We start from the raw sequence: 18222 nt of genomic DNA on the forward strand, positions 1-18222 counted from the left end.
CATAAATTGTTATTTAAAGGAAGAGGTGATTTGTTTGTGTGACTTACTTGAGAACGCGTGTGGTCGGTAGGATTGTCGCGTCGGCGATCCAAGGTATCCGCTGCCTTCTTCGTCAGAGAAGGGGTCATCGAGTCCTTGCATCGATTGTGATAGTCCCATGCCGCTATGATGAGCAACAAAAAACCAAATTAATCAAAACAATTATGGTATATTATAAAAAAAAAAAAAATTTTTTTGATCTACACATTCCACTAACTAACCCGGAACAAACAAAATTGGCCGCTCTTAAAACGCAAAACTCTGCCTCAACAATGCAAAATTATTAACAAAAATTAATAAATACAATCAACAATTAAAAATAAAATACAAACCAGTGTCAATTGGGAGTAGGGGATTGGCTGAAATGCTGGAATTCACATACGTATGCGACTGACTTCGGCTACTAGCATTCAGTGGCCCTTGCCGGAATGACTGAGACCTGCAGCAAAAGAAAAGACAAGAGGATACCACATTTTTATTTGTCATGCTCAGTAAGCTTTAGTTTTTGTTTTTAATTTTAGAAATTGTATTGTTCTAGTTTAGAGTTCTTCTTGTTTAGAGCACATTTCAGTTAAGGAGTTTTGGGTTAGCTTTCAAGCTGAGAGATTTGCATCGACTATCGAAAATGTTCATGGGGTTTTTCGTAACGTTCAAAATGATAAAGGTTTTCACAAATATAATATATATTTGTACAATATAATTTAATTAATTCGAATTTTCTAGAGTAAATAAACTAAAATTAGACAGACAATCATTTTTACTACAGACTTTTGAGTCCCTTCTAAGCGCTAAGCTAAAGAGGAGAAATAAGATCCCCACAGATAACAATAACATCTCTTTTAAGATAAATGACGCTATAAATACGGATTTTCAATCTCCTTTCAAATCAAAAATTTCCCATCAAAACACAAGTTATCCAACAGCAAGACTGTTATACTATATAGTCTCGCTCTAACCCCACATGGTTATTTTAGAAGTGGCCATTACTAAAGCAACTACATTGCTACAAAACAACACAACAGATGACGTATCTTTAGAGTTTTATAGTTATTTAAAATATTAGGCATTGTTAATTTAATAAATAGAGCATAGACTAGACTATATGGTTATGTTAGATTAGGTTAGAATGGCACGACTAATTACTACACATTTAGGAGGAGAAATTGTGACGTCACGCTGACTTACATTTTATTATTATTATTTTTTGTTTTGTTTTTCGTGTACAGTCTAATCAAAAACACAAATTACGGGAAAAGCAGCTAATTAGCTAATTAAATCGGTGTACATTTGCTCTTCTTAGGTGCAACAACAACAGGTTAACAACAAATGACAACGACGGGCAGACATACTCTATAATAGGTACATACATACAATCAAATGTAAGTAATAGATACTTTGGTTCTACCATTAGACTACATATACAACACACTATGAACAGCGATGACAGTTGATGATGAGTACTAATGAGAGCGCATTGGGGATCAGTAAGTAATAGTGAATGCGTTTCAGTATTGGTATTGGGTTTAATAAGCGCTGAGTAATAATGAGTGATGGAAGGCCAATTCAATGAAATTAGAATACTATTGCTTTACATGTACATAGTATAAATGATTGCCAATTGTAATTACAAATTAATATTACTGGTTTGTCTAAATTATTGGTGGTTGTAGGTTCATTACACACGCACACATTGGAAAGGTTCGATCAAAAGTATAAAAACCAAAAACATAACTTATGAATGAGAATTTTACAAGCGTTAGTTTCTTCTGTACATTTTCGTATTCATAATATTGTTAAATTTTTTGAAATGTTTTCTTCTTGTTTAAAGGTTTTTACTGTGCTTTTGTTTTTGTTCTGAACACCAATTGGGTTTTTAGTTTTAATCCTCTTTTCTTTTCTAAAGCGCGTTACGCTTTTTGGTTGACTTTGCGCAACATTTCGGCCAAGTTTTCTTACTATTTTTGTTCATTTATATGGGAATGGGGATTTAATTGGATTGGTGGGGAAATAAGAGTTTAATTGATTTTGAAAAATGAAAACATTCTTAAATTGAATTAAAGTGTTGAAAAGAACGAATAAACGAGTCGGTTTATGAGCACGTTGATGATTTCGTAATGTAGGCTGATGAGTTTTTTGTTCTTGTCTGACAATTGACAAGAGTTTTAATGTTTTTAGAGCATAAAGTTTATATGAAAGCATAAAATTTTTACATTTATTTATTTGCTTATTTAGTAGTATAAATAAATATATTTTATTTATTTATTAATTTTTCTTTAGGGAAAGGGATAAAGCTCAGTAGTTGGCTATAAAATGAAAGCGTTAAGTATAAATTGGAATAAATAAAGAAAAGTGAAGTATATTTTAAAATTACTGACAAAAATTGTATAAAATGTACAAATATTGAGCAGAGAATAGAGACGATTAATTTTGTCCACTTAAAAAGTCACTGTATGAATAGAATATAAAAATTTAAATAGGTAAACATTCAGGGAAATGATAAGTATGTAGTATAATTTTTAATATTTTTTCACTTATTATAAAAGTTTTTCTATTCTCTGATAAAAAAAAAAAAAAAAAAAACAATAAAAAAAATATAGAATATGTATGTAAAACATAAATGTAACACCAACATCGGTAGCATTTTAATTAAAGCATTAGCATTTATTGCTCAATAGTTAACATTGGAGCTGCTGCTGCTTTTGGCCAGCGTTATCATTGACCGACTTACCTTTGGAAGGTCTGACGTTTTACATAATTCTCGCGCACGAATTCAATAATCTGCTTTTGAGTTTTGCCGCTGTAGCTGTAAAGGAAATAGAAAAGTTGAGCATAAAGTCAAAGTACACCTGAGCGACCCAACACCCACAAATAAACGGACGCATACGCATCCAATAAAACACACATACCGGAATGAGCTACCGCGGGAGAGAACTCGGGTTTTGCGACGAGGCGTGTTCTGCACGACTGTGCAACGGAAGAAGCCATGATTCTCAACGCATTTCTTCCAAAAGTTTTTGCACTCGTTGCGGCCTTCAAAGAAAAACTCAACAGTATCCTTGTAATAGCCCTGAAAACAACAACAAATAAATTATGTTTATTGGAAAAGTTGAAGCAAAAAGTAAGGCAAGCAAAAGTGTAGACCAATGGACGCTAACTTACATAGCCCTCCGGATGTAGTTTGACCAGAAAACGTTTGCGTTTAAATGATATTTTTCGTATTTTGGCCCAGGAAAACGTATTAATGCGCGTGATGTTTTGGAAGACAGTGATGCCCATATGAGCCACAGCTAAATTTAGAGGTACACCTTCCACATCCTTGGCCGGATGCATCTTCATGCCGTACAACTCACATCGGCGTGCTGTCTCAAGCAGATTTAGATCAGCCTCCGCCGGTGATTGGCCGCTGCAATAGAAGGGTAACGATAAAGATTTTAAAAAAATAAAATAAATGGCACTTCACTTACACATGCTTCTTATGGTTCTCCATTATTTTGCGTTGCATGGCCGCGTCCTGATGCGGCACAAAGCGATAAGAGGATAAATATGTATGATCTGGATAATCCTCGGGCACAAAGTCGCCGCACGATGCCTGCACAATGTAGCTGGCCATCAATGCCGCTGTATTGTCGTTGCACTGCAAGCTGCCGGTGGCCAGATCCCGTTTGATTTGCAAGCAGAAGAGATACCTAAACGATAATTCAAATACATCAAAATTAGACATTCCAATTATCAGACATTTTCAACCAATAAAACGAAGATTGAAATACAATGTAAATTATTCCAGTTATTAGAAAATTAATGACTATCTTGTAAAATCTATAATTTCTACAGATCTAAATGAAATACGTTAACACAGCAATTCGCAATATCGAAGTCGTTAATCTACAAAAAGAGTTGCTGTGGTTGAGTTAATCGATTGCACGGATATGATTCGAAGGTGCATTCGTCGCAAATCTGTTGGCTGTACCTGAACATCAAAGAATTACTGCCATTAAATTAGTTTTCATTTAACTCCCTGGTTGAAAGGATTTTAATTTTTAACCAATTACCTGGTATACTCCTCCTCGAGCTGTGATGGATCAGGCGTGTAGAACTTGATGCAAAATCGGAGCATTGGATCAATGAGCGATAGGCCCACCTGACGATTCATGGGCTTCTCCAGATCCAGCCAGTATTTGGTATGTGTGGACACCTCCTGATATTCCAGGCCAAAATAATCTGCTTCCAGCAGATTTAGTTGACGACACACTTGTTCGAATAGCACGCGACCCAAAGCTTTGGCCTGCAATTGAACGTAAAGAGTGAGCTCTATAAGTATCTGTGATATATGCATATTTCTATATGCGTGAGCGAATGCTTGCATGATCCAGAAACTTCACGCACGATTGCAATTGAAATGTTGTGCATTCTTCCAAAAGGTCAGACACAGCTCGCTCGTTCAGCTCGTTTAAAACTAATCTACCATGCAATTTCGTATACAAAACTAAATGCCAGAAAGTGGACTGTGGATTGTGGGCTGCGTCTGATTGCATTTAAATAAATTTCAATTGAGTTGTCGCCTCGCCCAAGCCGGCGCCGCAGCACTCTTGTATATGTTGTTGTTAGCTTAGCTAGGTTGTCAGCAATTAAGTTATATAAAAAGTAGGTCGACTATTTGCCAACTGCCAAATCGAGCGAGCTGCCAACGAAGAGGGAGCACTCCAGCGCTTGGACAGTCGGCGTAAATGGCTTGCACATTGCAAAAAAAAAAATATATATATATACTTAAAAATACACATATATACTAGTAGTATACCTACACATATTTTATTTAACGCTCCCCAAAGGAATTTTTAATAAAGCCTAATGGCCGCTACATCAGGCAGTAGGTAGCGTGTCAAAACTGTGTAAGCAAATGAGCAGCCAAGCTCAACGCTCAAACTGCATTCGCTGTCAAATGGTCGTGATTTATGTGGCGCTAAGCTTAAGCAGCCAAATGAACTAAATTAGTGGGGTAGTGGGCTTTTAATTAAACTTTGGATTAATGCCAAATTAAATTGATGGAAGGCTGAAGTAATTTACATACTGGAACGGGCTTGCAATTCAACATTGTACATTCTCGTACATAAGTATGTCCTCGAAATTAAGCCAGAGGCTTGAAATAGCCTCTAAGTGAAAATAAATAGTAATCAGTAATTTGTTAAGTGTAATTATCAAATACTTAGCCTCATATTTATTTAATTATTAGAACTATCAGCACTGTATCCTGCCTAAAGGACTTTAGGATCACAATCGGCCTGGATTTTATACAAATCGTTTTAATAACTTACTCAAACTGATTTCAAGAGACGGCTTTTCAATTAATATTTAGTTATAAATTTTCCCGAAATGTTTCTTCCATTGCACTTCGAATTTTCTATTGCAGGCGCCAAAAACTCTCCCTATTTGCACTCTGATGGCGTATAAATCTGTTTCTTAAAGTGACCTTTTAAGAAAATGTTTATCAAATAAGCATACTTTATCAATTCATTAATGTATTTTCATTCTCCAAATTCAAATATACAGTATATTGTTTCCCATAAAATGATTTAATACTTCACAGATGCTGCACCTTAGCAAGCTACTACCATCGCAGAACGTTGCCACAATATTATTCAGCGACCGTGCCCTAAAAGCTCAGAACACACTAAATGGCTTAGTGTTTCAGCATAAAGCAACGCAGCTCATTTATGGCTCATTAAGTTCTTCACACACGTGTCCTTGAAACACAGCAGCACATCAAACTCGAAATTAATTTCACTAATAGGCAAACACTCATGCGAGGCTCTCTAGGCCACTGTCATGTGCCAAAGCCATTAACATAAGCCATATCAGAAACCGAAAACACACAGAGAGCAAAAGCGGAAGAGAAGAAGCCTGCAAGTTTCTACACAATATAATCGTATGGACAGAGAAAACCCACCACAGCTGCCACATCCTTGCTCACAGGCTTGGTTGGCATTAGCCAAATGAAAAGATGTTGGTCGTATATGGAAATGCGTGAAAAGTGTTAGCAGCTCGTATTGCTTCGATTCGTGTCTTGTTCAATCAAATTAACATGGCGGGCAGACTAACCTGCCGCCTTACTGGGCTGTTAATCAAAGGAAGTGCTTGGTCCCCAAAACTAGGCAACACTTTTTGTGCAAAAACAACATACTTCTCGCCTTCTGGCATGCTAAAATCTCATTAAGGCTCTACAGATTACGTGTCTTCTTGGCAATGTGTGAACAACAAATGTTGATTTTGAATATTTAACGCGCCATAGAAAATGGCAAACATTGCCAAAAACACAAAAGCCACAATGTAAAATGTTCTGTGGCTTATGGGCATAAATCAAACAACCAAAATGGGCGTTTCCCTAGGGGTAAAGCGCTCATAGTGATATATATTTATTTATTTATTATATGTAGATAAAGGTTGCCAATATTTGCATTTAATAAACGCTTGATTACAAATTCAACCCGTCTGCATATATACTCGTACACTAAATACAGGGCGTATACGTAGTTTAAGGTAATGCAGAATCGTCGTTTTACAATTGAAATACGAGCTCACCAAAAGCGACCACACGAAAAATTATAAACATTGTATTCGCTTGCTTTCCCACAAAGGAAGTTGATGCATTTTTTATGACGACAATGCGCGGCAACAACAACAAAATTACAACAATATTGCGTTAGCAAGTTTACGAATGGTTTTCTCATCTTGTTTCGCTTGCGGAAAAGTTTCTGTTTTAGTGGTAAACGCAAAAAGAGTTACAAAAGTGTGAAAGGGAATAGGGATGTTTTCAGCTGTTTCCGAACAAAAATAATCGCAACAGCAGACGCAGTGGAACTTTTTCAGAGTAATTTAATTTTTTTTTCGTGGATTAGTTTTCTCTTTGGTAAAGGGGTTCCATAGTATATGTACCATATGTTCTTTCTAAAAATGTGTTTGCAGGGAATTTATAAAATCAGTTCGACTTGTTATATACATATTTTTCCATAAAATTGTTTTTCAAAGCTCAAGCTTTTATTAAACACATGATGACGATTGTTTTATCAGCATTTCATACACACACACTTCTTTGTCTAAAATTTAAACAGATTGCAGCTAAATCTACTTTTTATCCTACTCTATATATCATCCATGCATTACATAACGTATCTGCATTTCGGTGGTGGTGTTTAAGTGCAATGCAGGAGTAAAGGATAGATGCAAATATAAATCAAATAAAAAAGAATCCTCGCAACTAATTGCCAACTAAAATGAAATTTACACGAGTTGCAAGGCGTCGACAATAGCTAAGGCATATTTAATTTAATTTGCCAAAACAACTGAAACTCACTCTCCGGGGACACAAAAAAAAAGAAGATGAATGCGAGTGCACGGCGCCCCCAAGAGGTTGCCACAGCACTGCAGCCTTTATTGTTTGTCAGGAACGATGACTCCGATGACGACGAAGCAGGGCAGCGGGTCGGGTCGGGTCGGCCTCCTCTAGTTTTTCGACTGCAGCAAGTCCTCGGCACAATGGCCCCGGCAAAGAAGCCACACCCAAGCTTTGACATTTTGACTACTGCCTACCGAAAGTAGTAACTTCTGCTTGGCCCTTTGTTTTTGGGGCCAATTCACTAAACCAATTTAGATTTTCTACAAACTACCAATTAACTTTGCTTGCAGCTTCTGCTGAGCAACTAAAAACGGGAAACGGAAATGGTAAAGCGGCAGGAAGCTCTTCAATGCAAACAAGCCACAAATACATGATCTGCCACACACATCCTACATATACTCCCATATACCCACATATAGCCACATTTGCAGACAGGCGCTTTTTGTTTGGCTCTAAAAGTTGGCAAACAATTGCCGCCGCTTGTTCAATTTGTCGTCCTCGAACTGCAAATGCTGGCAACTCTGGCAGCTGGCAGTATTCATTGGGGATTTCTCTGGCCCAATATAGTGGAAGCGCTTCCCTACCAGCAGCCTGCAGGTGTCTACTCCACCCCATACGCTCTATTTGTCTTTGGCACATGGCTTTTGTTCATTTCCAACACGCACTCGACAAAGACATACGAGTAACACAACATAATAGAGCTGTGGGACTGGCTGCTCTGAATCAATTTTCTTTGTAAGATTGATATAAATTCTTAGATTCGGACACCTTTTCAGAGTAAATTTAATAAGAAAATTGAAGCTGCTCTGTGCACTCGAATATCTATTGTAGTCCTTGATTTGAACAATATGTTGGCAATCATCAATATCAAAAATTGGATGTCAGATGATGTTTGTGGAAAATATACTCCCTTCTATTTACTAACGTGTGTAATGTGAGCGTAGCAAATTGTTATTCCCAAAATGTAGGCAACGGTGGACTTTACATTATGTTAAATGGTGCTCGTTAAATGTAACTCGTATTGAACTATAGTATTTTATTATTTATTTATTTTATTAAATGGTCCATTTATGGCTCAACATATCAGAAAATGGGCTACATTGAACTAAAGTATTATATTAAATGTATTAAAAGGTTTTCCCAACAATAAAGAACAGGTTTGTTTTAACAAGGCATACAAGTATGTACGTTTATTTAAGGAAAGAAGCTGTGTTAGCTATTTAGGATTTGACCAATACCGTGATTAGATTCAAATCTGGTTCAAAAGACCAAAGGAAATGGGAAGGTTGAAAACTATTATAATATTTCTATAAATTAAATTAATTTGATAGTTTTGAAAGTTTTATGTATAATGAGATGACAATATTATTATTAAAATATATATTTGTTATTGTTAATTATTTGGTTTCCTCTTTTGCGAATATTAAACATATATTAAAATATTGTTTAATTTATAAATACAACTAAGGCACATTCCATTTTTATTTTTCAAAATATATGTAATAAACATAATTGACGGTTCTTAAAGGGTTACTTTAAATACATAATTTATAATACTTAAGGTCCATGCAAAGGAGACTAAAAGAGCTACAAACTACAAGAATGTACAGTAACAAAGATATTTCTAAGATAGTTTTGTGAATATAAAGATTACATATTTAAACATGTTTGGAAAACATGCAGCTTTCGAATTATAATTAAGTATGCAAAGTTAATGGTGAATCAAATGAAGAAATCCATCCAATTTAGAAAATCAAATTTATTAACTAGTTCCACTTTTCACAACACTATTAAAAAAGCTCGCACACCTTATTTGACTTTGGTATTTGTGTTTGCATTGTCGTGCCATATTGGAACAGCCACCAGTGCAATGCAATACTATAAATTGTCAAACTTTTGCAAAAAGTTAATGCGGGCAGCTACGCCCTCGTCCCACACACACATCCACAAAGTATACAACAAAACTAGTGAAAAAGTTAGGATTTGTATCTTGATATGTGCGTTACACCAAGCCAAAATATATGTATGGCAATTAGTTGGTTTCAAAAATTCTATGTATATTTACACATTATCGCTATAATTTCGCTTACTTCCGTTGATGCCTTCCTGCCCACGAGATAAGAGTTTTAAAAAAATGTCTACAACAAAGGCATTGTGTGGATAAAAGTACGATAATAATAAAAATAATTTTGCGGCGTCAAAATAAACGAGTTCAAAAAAATTGTGCCATGGCGATGTGGAGAACCAACAACAAGAAAGCACCAACACTTTAGTGCAACGCCAGCAAATTTATTAGCGGCACTTCAAAGTGGGCCGCCATGATATCCCGCCATCCCATTTCCCTTCGCAGCCACTCAGGCCAACAACGCGTATCTGTAGTATGCAGCGATGGCATCTGTATCTGCCCCGTACCGTAAATATTTCGGCAGAAGTTGCAACACAATTTTTTTTTTAAGGCTGCCAAATGGGCACGCGATTTGTGAGCGTTTCTAATGCGTTTTTATACGTTGTACCCGACGTTTAATAAGGGTATACATATTAGGTTTCTGTAAGACAGAGAAGGAAGCCTTTCCGATCCCATAAAGTGTAAACTAAATATTTTCCTAATCAGCATGATTAGAGAAATCTCTATGTAAGCTACAAGCTACCTTGAGCGAAGAGTTTCTGGAACCACAGCCTGGTAACGCTCTAAGTCAATACATTTGAGCTGTGTTATTTAAGGAATATTCAAACCGACCAGCTTGTTAGCGCACAATTCCATTCAAGTAACTTATATCGCAATCATAAGTATGATTACGAGTATATAAGTACATATATACTAGAATCTGTACTCAGTCGTTTAAAAGAAACGCGTTCATTCGCGACTTACGGCTTGTGCAGTAATGTTTGTAGATAAGTGAAAGTGTACAAATATCGGATAGAAACATGCTGTGGCATTTGTTGTGGATTGGTTTGTTATATTTAGTGAGCATATCATCTGGACTTGAGGACGATTATGAATGCAATGACATGCATAAATGCGTGGATAGTGGCGAATGTATAAAATATCAAAAGCTTTGCGATGGAAGAGAAGATTGCAAAGATAAAAGTGATGAGCAGTATGTGAACTGCGTTATAAATCCGCAATTCAAAAAAGACAACAGTTTTCAATGTGCCTATGGCGGTTATGTTAAAACAGAGCAAAGATGCAACAATGTGACGGAATGCAATGACGGTTCAGATGAATCGCCATACTTGTGTGGTATAGAAAATATAGACGAATATGAATCTATATTTAAGGGGAGTTGCACTGGCAATAATATGTTTGAGTGCCTGCCAGATAATTGCATTGAATGGGATAAGATATGCAATGGCTATCACGACTGCATCAACGGACGCGATGAATCCTTGGAAGTTTGTATGGAGGATTGTGAAGGGTTAGATCATTTTCAATGTCCCAACGGACGGTGCATTAGCGAGGATCTTCTTTGCGATAACCGACCCGATTGCATTGATGGTGCTGATGAGCTATCGAGTGTCTGTATGATTGGGAAAAACTCCAATATTAAAATTGCCAGATGCTGGGAGCCTCTGGATAAGGGATTGCGTTTCAGCAACGCTACACCATATTATCAAACGAATACAACAAACTATGTGTTGCCCAATATGCCGGTACGCTTCGAATGCTTGGACTCGTCCGGCACCCTATTTGGTCAGGAGTGGAATGTATGCCTATATAGTGGAATTTGGCGCCACAGCCTGCTGACATGTGCTCCTTATAATATATCATTTGTCACCACCCCAGAGCCCATAATTGATCAAAATTATGATCCCAACACAAATGGCACTAATGGCTGTCCACTACCGAAAAACCATCCAATCCTCCGGAAGTGCGAATATATTGAAAAACGAAAAGCTACTTGTAGAATCATTTCGCCCCCGATCAATGACGCAACTATATTATTTTCATGCAAGCAAGGAAGTAAATTATCTACGGAAGTCCGCAAAAATGTATGCATTAATAAGAAATGGAAGGATCCCTATAACGTGCCATCATGTCTAAGTGAGTAATTGTTTAATTGCATTTAATTGTTGTGTACACAGAAAAGTATTCATTTCAGAAGTATGTAGTAGCAAGGAAATTAACAAGTATAGATCATTAAAACCAAATTGCATGCGGCCGACCTATAGGGGGATAAAAGGAATACATTGTACAGAAGACCTTTTCCCAGGGACCCAAGTGCATTTCAGTTGCGTCCCCGGTTATAGGCATGTGAAATCATTGCCAAGTGCACAATGCCTTTCAAATGGGTCATGGATTGGCCTACCATCCGACATAGCTAAAACGTGTGTGCTTGAATGTGGCGAACAAATAAGGAACATGACCACATTCTCCATAGGTGGCCACAAAACCTCACCCAAGTTTGTAGCTTGGTATATGGGTATTTATATGAAAGAGCACACAAGAACAAGCTATATATGCGGGGGGACATTAATTACCCTCGATTTGGTAATAACAGCGGCGCATTGTTTTTATGACGAAGATGATAAAACGATACATGAATCGCAGTTATTCTTGCTTCCAGCCATAGTAAGTGGCGATGTAACGGCAACGGAGGGAAGATATGTAGACAAAATCATCCCGCATGAGTATGAAAAACGCTATTCTATTCAATTGAAACTATATAACATTTTTAATATACTCCTATGTTTTACAGACTGTATAATTACGCAAGCAGACATTCCAATAATCACAAATATGACCTTGCTATTGTTAAACTAAGTAAATCATTTACCATCAGTGATGGCGTGAAAATCATTTGCCTGCCATGGGATTTCAACGCCACTATTTCAGATCAAATGAAAGGGGAGATAGCGACCGTTTCTAGGGGTAATGAATCGTCTCTGGAGCGAGCAGAAGTTCAAGTGCACAACAGTTGCAAAACGATATCTCATGATGAGCATTTTTGTGTCAAAAGCCCAAAAGGAACTGAAATCTGCAAAGGAGACAGTGGCAGTGGATTTGCTAGTAAGTGCTTGAATAATCCCGAGATGTGTATCTATGGAGTTGTTAGAACATCAGGAGGCGCTACAAAGATTAATAATTGCTCTAATGAAATTCTGCTGACAAATATAAGTGATAACGATTATAAGACATTTATAAATGATATAATCGCTGAATATAGTGAAACCTATTGATAACAAGAGAGAACGCTACAGTCGACCAAGCCCGACAATGTAATACCCTGTACCCAGATAAACTTCCGTCACTGAGTTATATGCGCCCATAGCAGCAGCAAAAAGAGGAAGAAGAAGAGCGAACTTGTTGCTGTAGTTTGGGGGGGTTGTACTGGCGAGGATTTGTTTTGCTAATAACTTTTCTTAAAATTGACCGAATTTAATAAAATTTTATACAACAGTAGACAATTATATATGAATTATGTGTGCAAAGTTTGGTTTAGGTAGCATTTGAAATGTGGACGCTATTGACGAAATTCTGTAGCGGGGGAAGGGGGGGGAAAATTAAAAAAAAAAACATAAACTCGTCCTTACTCGGACCTAGGAGAATCTGGATGCCAACTTTGGTTATTCTAGCTTTTATAGTTTCTGAGATCCTTGCGTTCATCCAGACGGACAGACGGACATGTCTAGATCGATTTCTCTCGTCATGCTGATCAAGAATATATATACTTTATGGGGTCGGAGATGCTTCCTTCTGTATGTTACATACTTTGCACAAACCTAATATACCCTTTTTACCCTACGGGTACAGGGTATAAAAAGTAATGCCATACTTAGCTTCAGTTCATTTGAATTCAATTATTACAAAAACAACATTTAAAGAGTCAATAAAGTGTATTCATATACAGGCAACACAAACCCACAAACTCTCAGGCTTGCTCGCCTGTAGCATTCTCTCTTGCTCTGATTAAGGAAAATAAATCAAATTTACGGAGTTTAATTAGGAAATCCTATCTGATATCCTTGCCTTCAGACAAACCAAAGTTGAAAGTCAATAAAGACTTGTCTCGTCATACCAATCCTGAATTATTCCGAATTATACATATGTACATTTAAAATTTACGAATATTTATAAAAAACTGATCAGAAATACCTGTACAGTTATTAAAGCTTAAACTGTAACGTAAAGATCCGCTTTATATCTTTTTGTAATCTTATTTAGAAATTTATGCAATTCCATGCGCAACATTTGGAGACATGTACAAGTATGGCACAACTTTTGCGTTGTGGTTGCGCATAGTTTAATGTTCTGTCGCATATGATGGATATGCAAGATATGGATATGTAGCATGAGCATAAGATGTGTTGAAATACATATTTTGCCTTTTTTCCGTGTGTAAGGGAAATTTATGAATTTTGGCAGTGTTCTACCACATTCCAATGGAATGGAAAGGGGGTGCATGGAACATGAGCGCTCAAAAGTGCAGAGTTAATGCATTTGAGTGTTCACTATTCTATATGTATGTATGTCTGTTGAAACCACATTTCGTTATAATACGTAAACAACGGTATGCATTCTAACTATGACTATTTATTCAAGTAGGCCAAAAAATTCTTCGAACATAGTTTTATGGAGGAATGAAGCTTCCTTTCTTATGTTCCTTTCCTTATGTTCTGTTCCGCGAAAAGTTCTTTATAGTGCTGTAACTTTAAATGGAAGAACTAAACACCGAGAAGCTTCTGTTCACATGGATTTTGCTTGAAACTCTCAGCCGCAGAAGCCACTTAGCAAGTAATATATGGTTACCAAATACTTATACACGTATAGTCATAGCGCCATCGTTCATGGTCATTGTTTGCCCTCTGCCCTTTTATAAAGACGACATACTCGTATACTCATCCCTTGCCTCTACATTTCTGACTCATATAGCCTACATGCCATTAGAACCCTTCATTAATATTGCAGTAACTTTTAGAGAGCTGCGCGTTGTTGCATTTGGCCAAAACTCGCTTAGTTACGAGCGACCACAAAAAGCTGCCTCAACCACTGACATTATTGCACACACACTCACATACATAGTCACACACATGCCTACATACCAATAGAAGCAATTGCGGTTGGTTATGAACATTGCAAGAGGGTGGTGGTTAGGTGCCGGCTCAGGCTATTTGTTTGTAAAAATTGAACCAACATATTGTACAGCAAGATATGGCAATATATATATTACGTATACGACATGTTATGTCGCACTTGCCGTTGTTATTGCCGGACTCTACCTTATATGGCTAAGATTTGTGCGTGTGTTTGTCTGTTTGGTTTTACATACCTAGTAAAAAATGTTACGTGCTTGAATTTTTAACAATGTCGTTTCTCGGACTATGGTGCTGTCACGAAACGGTGCCAAAGTGTAGTCAAGAGAAAGAGAGAGAGAGAGAAAGACAGAGAGAGTGGCGAAGGCGAAACAGTGCTGTTGTCAAGTCAAGTTCTTCGGGCTTCTGCCCTTTTACACCCATTTTTGAGAACAATTTTGAATTTTGTACATTACTGACAAAAGGAATTCTAAACTTTTACGATAATGTTTTAGGTGGGCAATAAAATTTCTTACCTATTGCGTAAAATTTTATATTTTAAAATGGAAAATATGGCGTTTAGTCATGACTCTTTAATTCAATTAAAACTTGAAATAATATCAAAAATCCTATTTCAAGCACAGTCCAACTTAATTCAACAGAATACTTGTAATATAAGAATGTAACGATAAAACCGGACGCTATGAAGTGGGACTGCTATAATGTGTGTTCTCTATAATCTCGTCATTAAAATACGTCATTAAATACTTAAAATCGTTATTTATTTAATTCCACGAATTATAATCTTTTATCAACTAGGGAAACGAAGCATGATATCTTGCTCGCAGGTTATTAAGTTGGTTTACAAATACTAATACATACTCCATTGGAATAAATAAAGAAAGAATACACGTACTGTTTATTTTTAGTTCTACAGTTTTGCATTAAAAATAGTTTAGTTTTTAAAGACACACTTAAAAAACAAAGGATATGGATTTCATAAAATGTAAATCAGGTTTTTTTTTTTATTATTTTACACACTTCCTAGTCAGGAATGGAGCCCTGATTTGTGGAGTACAGTTAAGTGCAATTATCTGATATACATATGTAAATACAATACTCACGCACAAAATTAAGTTGATCTTGTCCACGTTATAGTCGACAACACTGTCCTGCGAGTAGTTGTGGTCAATATTTAATATGCTAGTTTAAAGCAGCTTGCAACTATTTCGGAATCCATGTGCAATAGTTTGCGAGCCACTTTAAAGTTGCAGAAACACAGCCATACACAATATGCACATAGTACAACAAACCATTGCTCAAGTGGATAGTTCAAAAAGCCGCCCAACCAACAACAACAACAACAACAGGAACAATGGCAACAATGGCAGCCATTTTGTTGTGAACACGTAGCAGCCAACAACAATTCCATTTTGTGTGCTAAGCTGTTGCCTGTTGAAGCCTTTGAAATGTGTTTGCAAGTATTTGGCAAGCAAGGAGAGGAGAATTAGGAGATGCAGGGGAAGGACGGCGGGGGAACGCGTAGAGTAGGCGAATATGAGACGTCGACTCTGGTGGCTGGTCGGCACTTCAACTAAAAACCGTCTAAGCCTTTTTCTAGCGCGCTTCAAGCATCTGCATGAACTGCTAATGGCTGACTGTTTGTACAGGAAATAGGCAGGCAGGCTAACAGGCTGGAAGGGAGGAAGTGCCAGCAAAAGCAAAACAACAGCTAGCTACACAAAATGCCATTAACAACGCAAAGTGGCAGAAAACAAGGCTGCAAGTCAGGATGTCAGGGCATTTAGTCTCTCTGCTATATTAATGCGATTTGTGGTCAATGGTAAAACCAGAAAAAACAGCACAAAGTTGCAATAAACAGAAGTCTAACACACATGTACTCGCAACTACACTGCGAAAATAGACGGTCAAATTATTTGAATACCCAATTTCCTAATTCCCATATCTGAAAAAAATTCATCTGCTTTATGCCTCTTTATGCTTCAGTTTATCGGATTCGGCAACAATTGAAACTAGAGAATCGTAATTAAGTTTTATAAAATATATATTTTTTGTACAATTATTCTTTTCTGTTCGCTCTCGAATGAATTATCTTGATACTCCTCTCTGTTGTATGTAATTTTCTTTGTCTTAAAGGTAGCTGGGAGTTGCCTTATTTTCCATTATGTCGTATTTGTTAACTGTTGATGGGATTTGTTAATTTTTCGTTCACTGTACATATATGTACTCATATGTGCTTACATTTGCCGACTGGCAGTTCGTAGACCTCAAATGAACCTCAGTACTTCAACAACTTCCACCAAACTATGCCGAGCAAGCAAAACTAGCAAGCACTTGCTGCACTTTTCTCGATGAGGGAAATGTTTTATTTTTGGAGCGCATCATCGACAAACATCTGAATCGGCCAACATGCTCGACCAGCCCAAAAGGAACAACAAATAAAAACGGCATTTGTGCCTAGACTCTTTTTGGGCGCTGGCTTGTCTTAAAAGGAACTCAACTCAGTCTGGACTACAAATTTGTTGATTTGTCGGCCCGTCTGTTGCCAAACAAGAACAACAATAAGAGGTGTGGCAGTTGCAGAAGCTGTTGTTCTTTTTTCCTTCTGTTAGTTATGCCCAGAGAACACATTTTTGGCCACTTGCCAAATGCAAGCAGAACTTCGTCTGCAAACAGACAGTGGGCCAAAATCTCCAAATACGTATTTACAAGTTACATGAAGAAATAATGTTTATATAAACATTACTTTCCTTATAACTCTTAAACATTTTTCGTATATTTCAGAATATTTTTCGCGAACTCAACAACTACTACATGTTTGTAATCTTTGTATATCATTTGTTATATTTCTACTATCAACAGAATTGCAATTAAACTTGAATGCAATTCGTTTAAAACTTTGTTTGATGCGAATTGCGCATTTCGTTCACTATTTTATTCACTCACTTTTGAAACATCTACTTATTTACTACATTTCTTGATCTAGCCATTATCCTTTGAAGCCCACTGTACTGCATTGCTTTGAAAGGCCGCATAGCTGCCGATTCTCTCATGGCCGGCACTGCCACGGATTGTCGTATAAATCTTTATACATTTTTTTGTTATTATTTATTATTATTTAGGTTTTCCCCTTTTTTTAAGCACTGCACTGCACTCCGCGTTTTAATGTAATTAAATGTAGCTTTTCATATTTTTCACTTTACGCGCACTGTTTACGGTCAGGCGAATTGCCAGCGACCGAAGAAGGCAGCAAACGTGAAAATGTTTCTGAATATTTATGCAGTTTTTATGCTGTTTGCAATTTTTCGCGAGGCTATCGTTGCCAAAAAAAAGGGCAAATACATTCCAAGAGATTAAGTGTACGGAGTACGCGAGATGGAGATTGCGGGAAAGTAAGGGCTGGTCTTATGTCAACACTTTTTTCCATTCTCCATGCATGCTTATTTCTAATTAGACTTTTTTATATGCGATGTGAGGAGGTCTGATGTCAACGCTCTTTTTCCTATAAACCATAGGATCTGTATCAATACTGACTGAATAAATATAAATGTGCCCTTTCCTCAAAACTTTTTTTGGTAGTTCCTATTGGAAAAATGAGTTGTAAGGAAAAAGTTAGGCACACATATTTTGAATGTCCCTTACTCTGAATTAGGCAAATACTTGTCAAGAGTTCAAGTATACAGAGTAAGGGAGAAAGAGAGAGAGAGGGATAGAAGGCTAACATTAGAGCGGGGGATAGAAATTTGTGTATAATGGATGACTTG

The 18222-nt window shown here is 36.9% G+C and overlaps 1 protein-coding gene across 2 annotated transcripts in view; it reads right to left on the bottom strand.

Annotated features, from left to right (window-relative positions):
• The window catches only part of LOC115624297 (FERM, ARHGEF and pleckstrin domain-containing protein 1), a 49626-nt gene that overhangs the window by 17899 nt on the left and 13505 nt on the right, over window positions 1-18222 (bottom strand). For both annotated transcript variants that reach the window (XM_030518920.1, XM_030518922.1), the window contains exons 3-9: window positions 4089-4321; window positions 3504-3725; window positions 3199-3442; window positions 2946-3106; window positions 2768-2842; window positions 372-478; window positions 48-163 (exon numbers count right to left, since the gene is read on the bottom strand). In XM_030518920.1, the coding sequence (XP_030374780.1) occupies window positions 48-163; window positions 372-478; window positions 2768-2842; window positions 2946-3106; window positions 3199-3442; window positions 3504-3725; window positions 4089-4321 (1158 nt within the window). The remainder of the gene's footprint in view (window positions 1-47; window positions 164-371; window positions 479-2767; window positions 2843-2945; window positions 3107-3198; window positions 3443-3503; window positions 3726-4088; window positions 4322-18222) is intronic.

This window comes from Scaptodrosophila lebanonensis, unplaced genomic scaffold (assembly GCF_003285725.1).
Source record: "Scaptodrosophila lebanonensis strain 11010-0011.00,11010-0021.00 unplaced genomic scaffold, SlebRS2 tig00000053-arrow-pilon, whole genome shotgun sequence".
In the NCBI taxonomy this organism is placed as follows: Eukaryota; Metazoa; Arthropoda; class Insecta; order Diptera; family Drosophilidae; genus Scaptodrosophila; species Scaptodrosophila lebanonensis.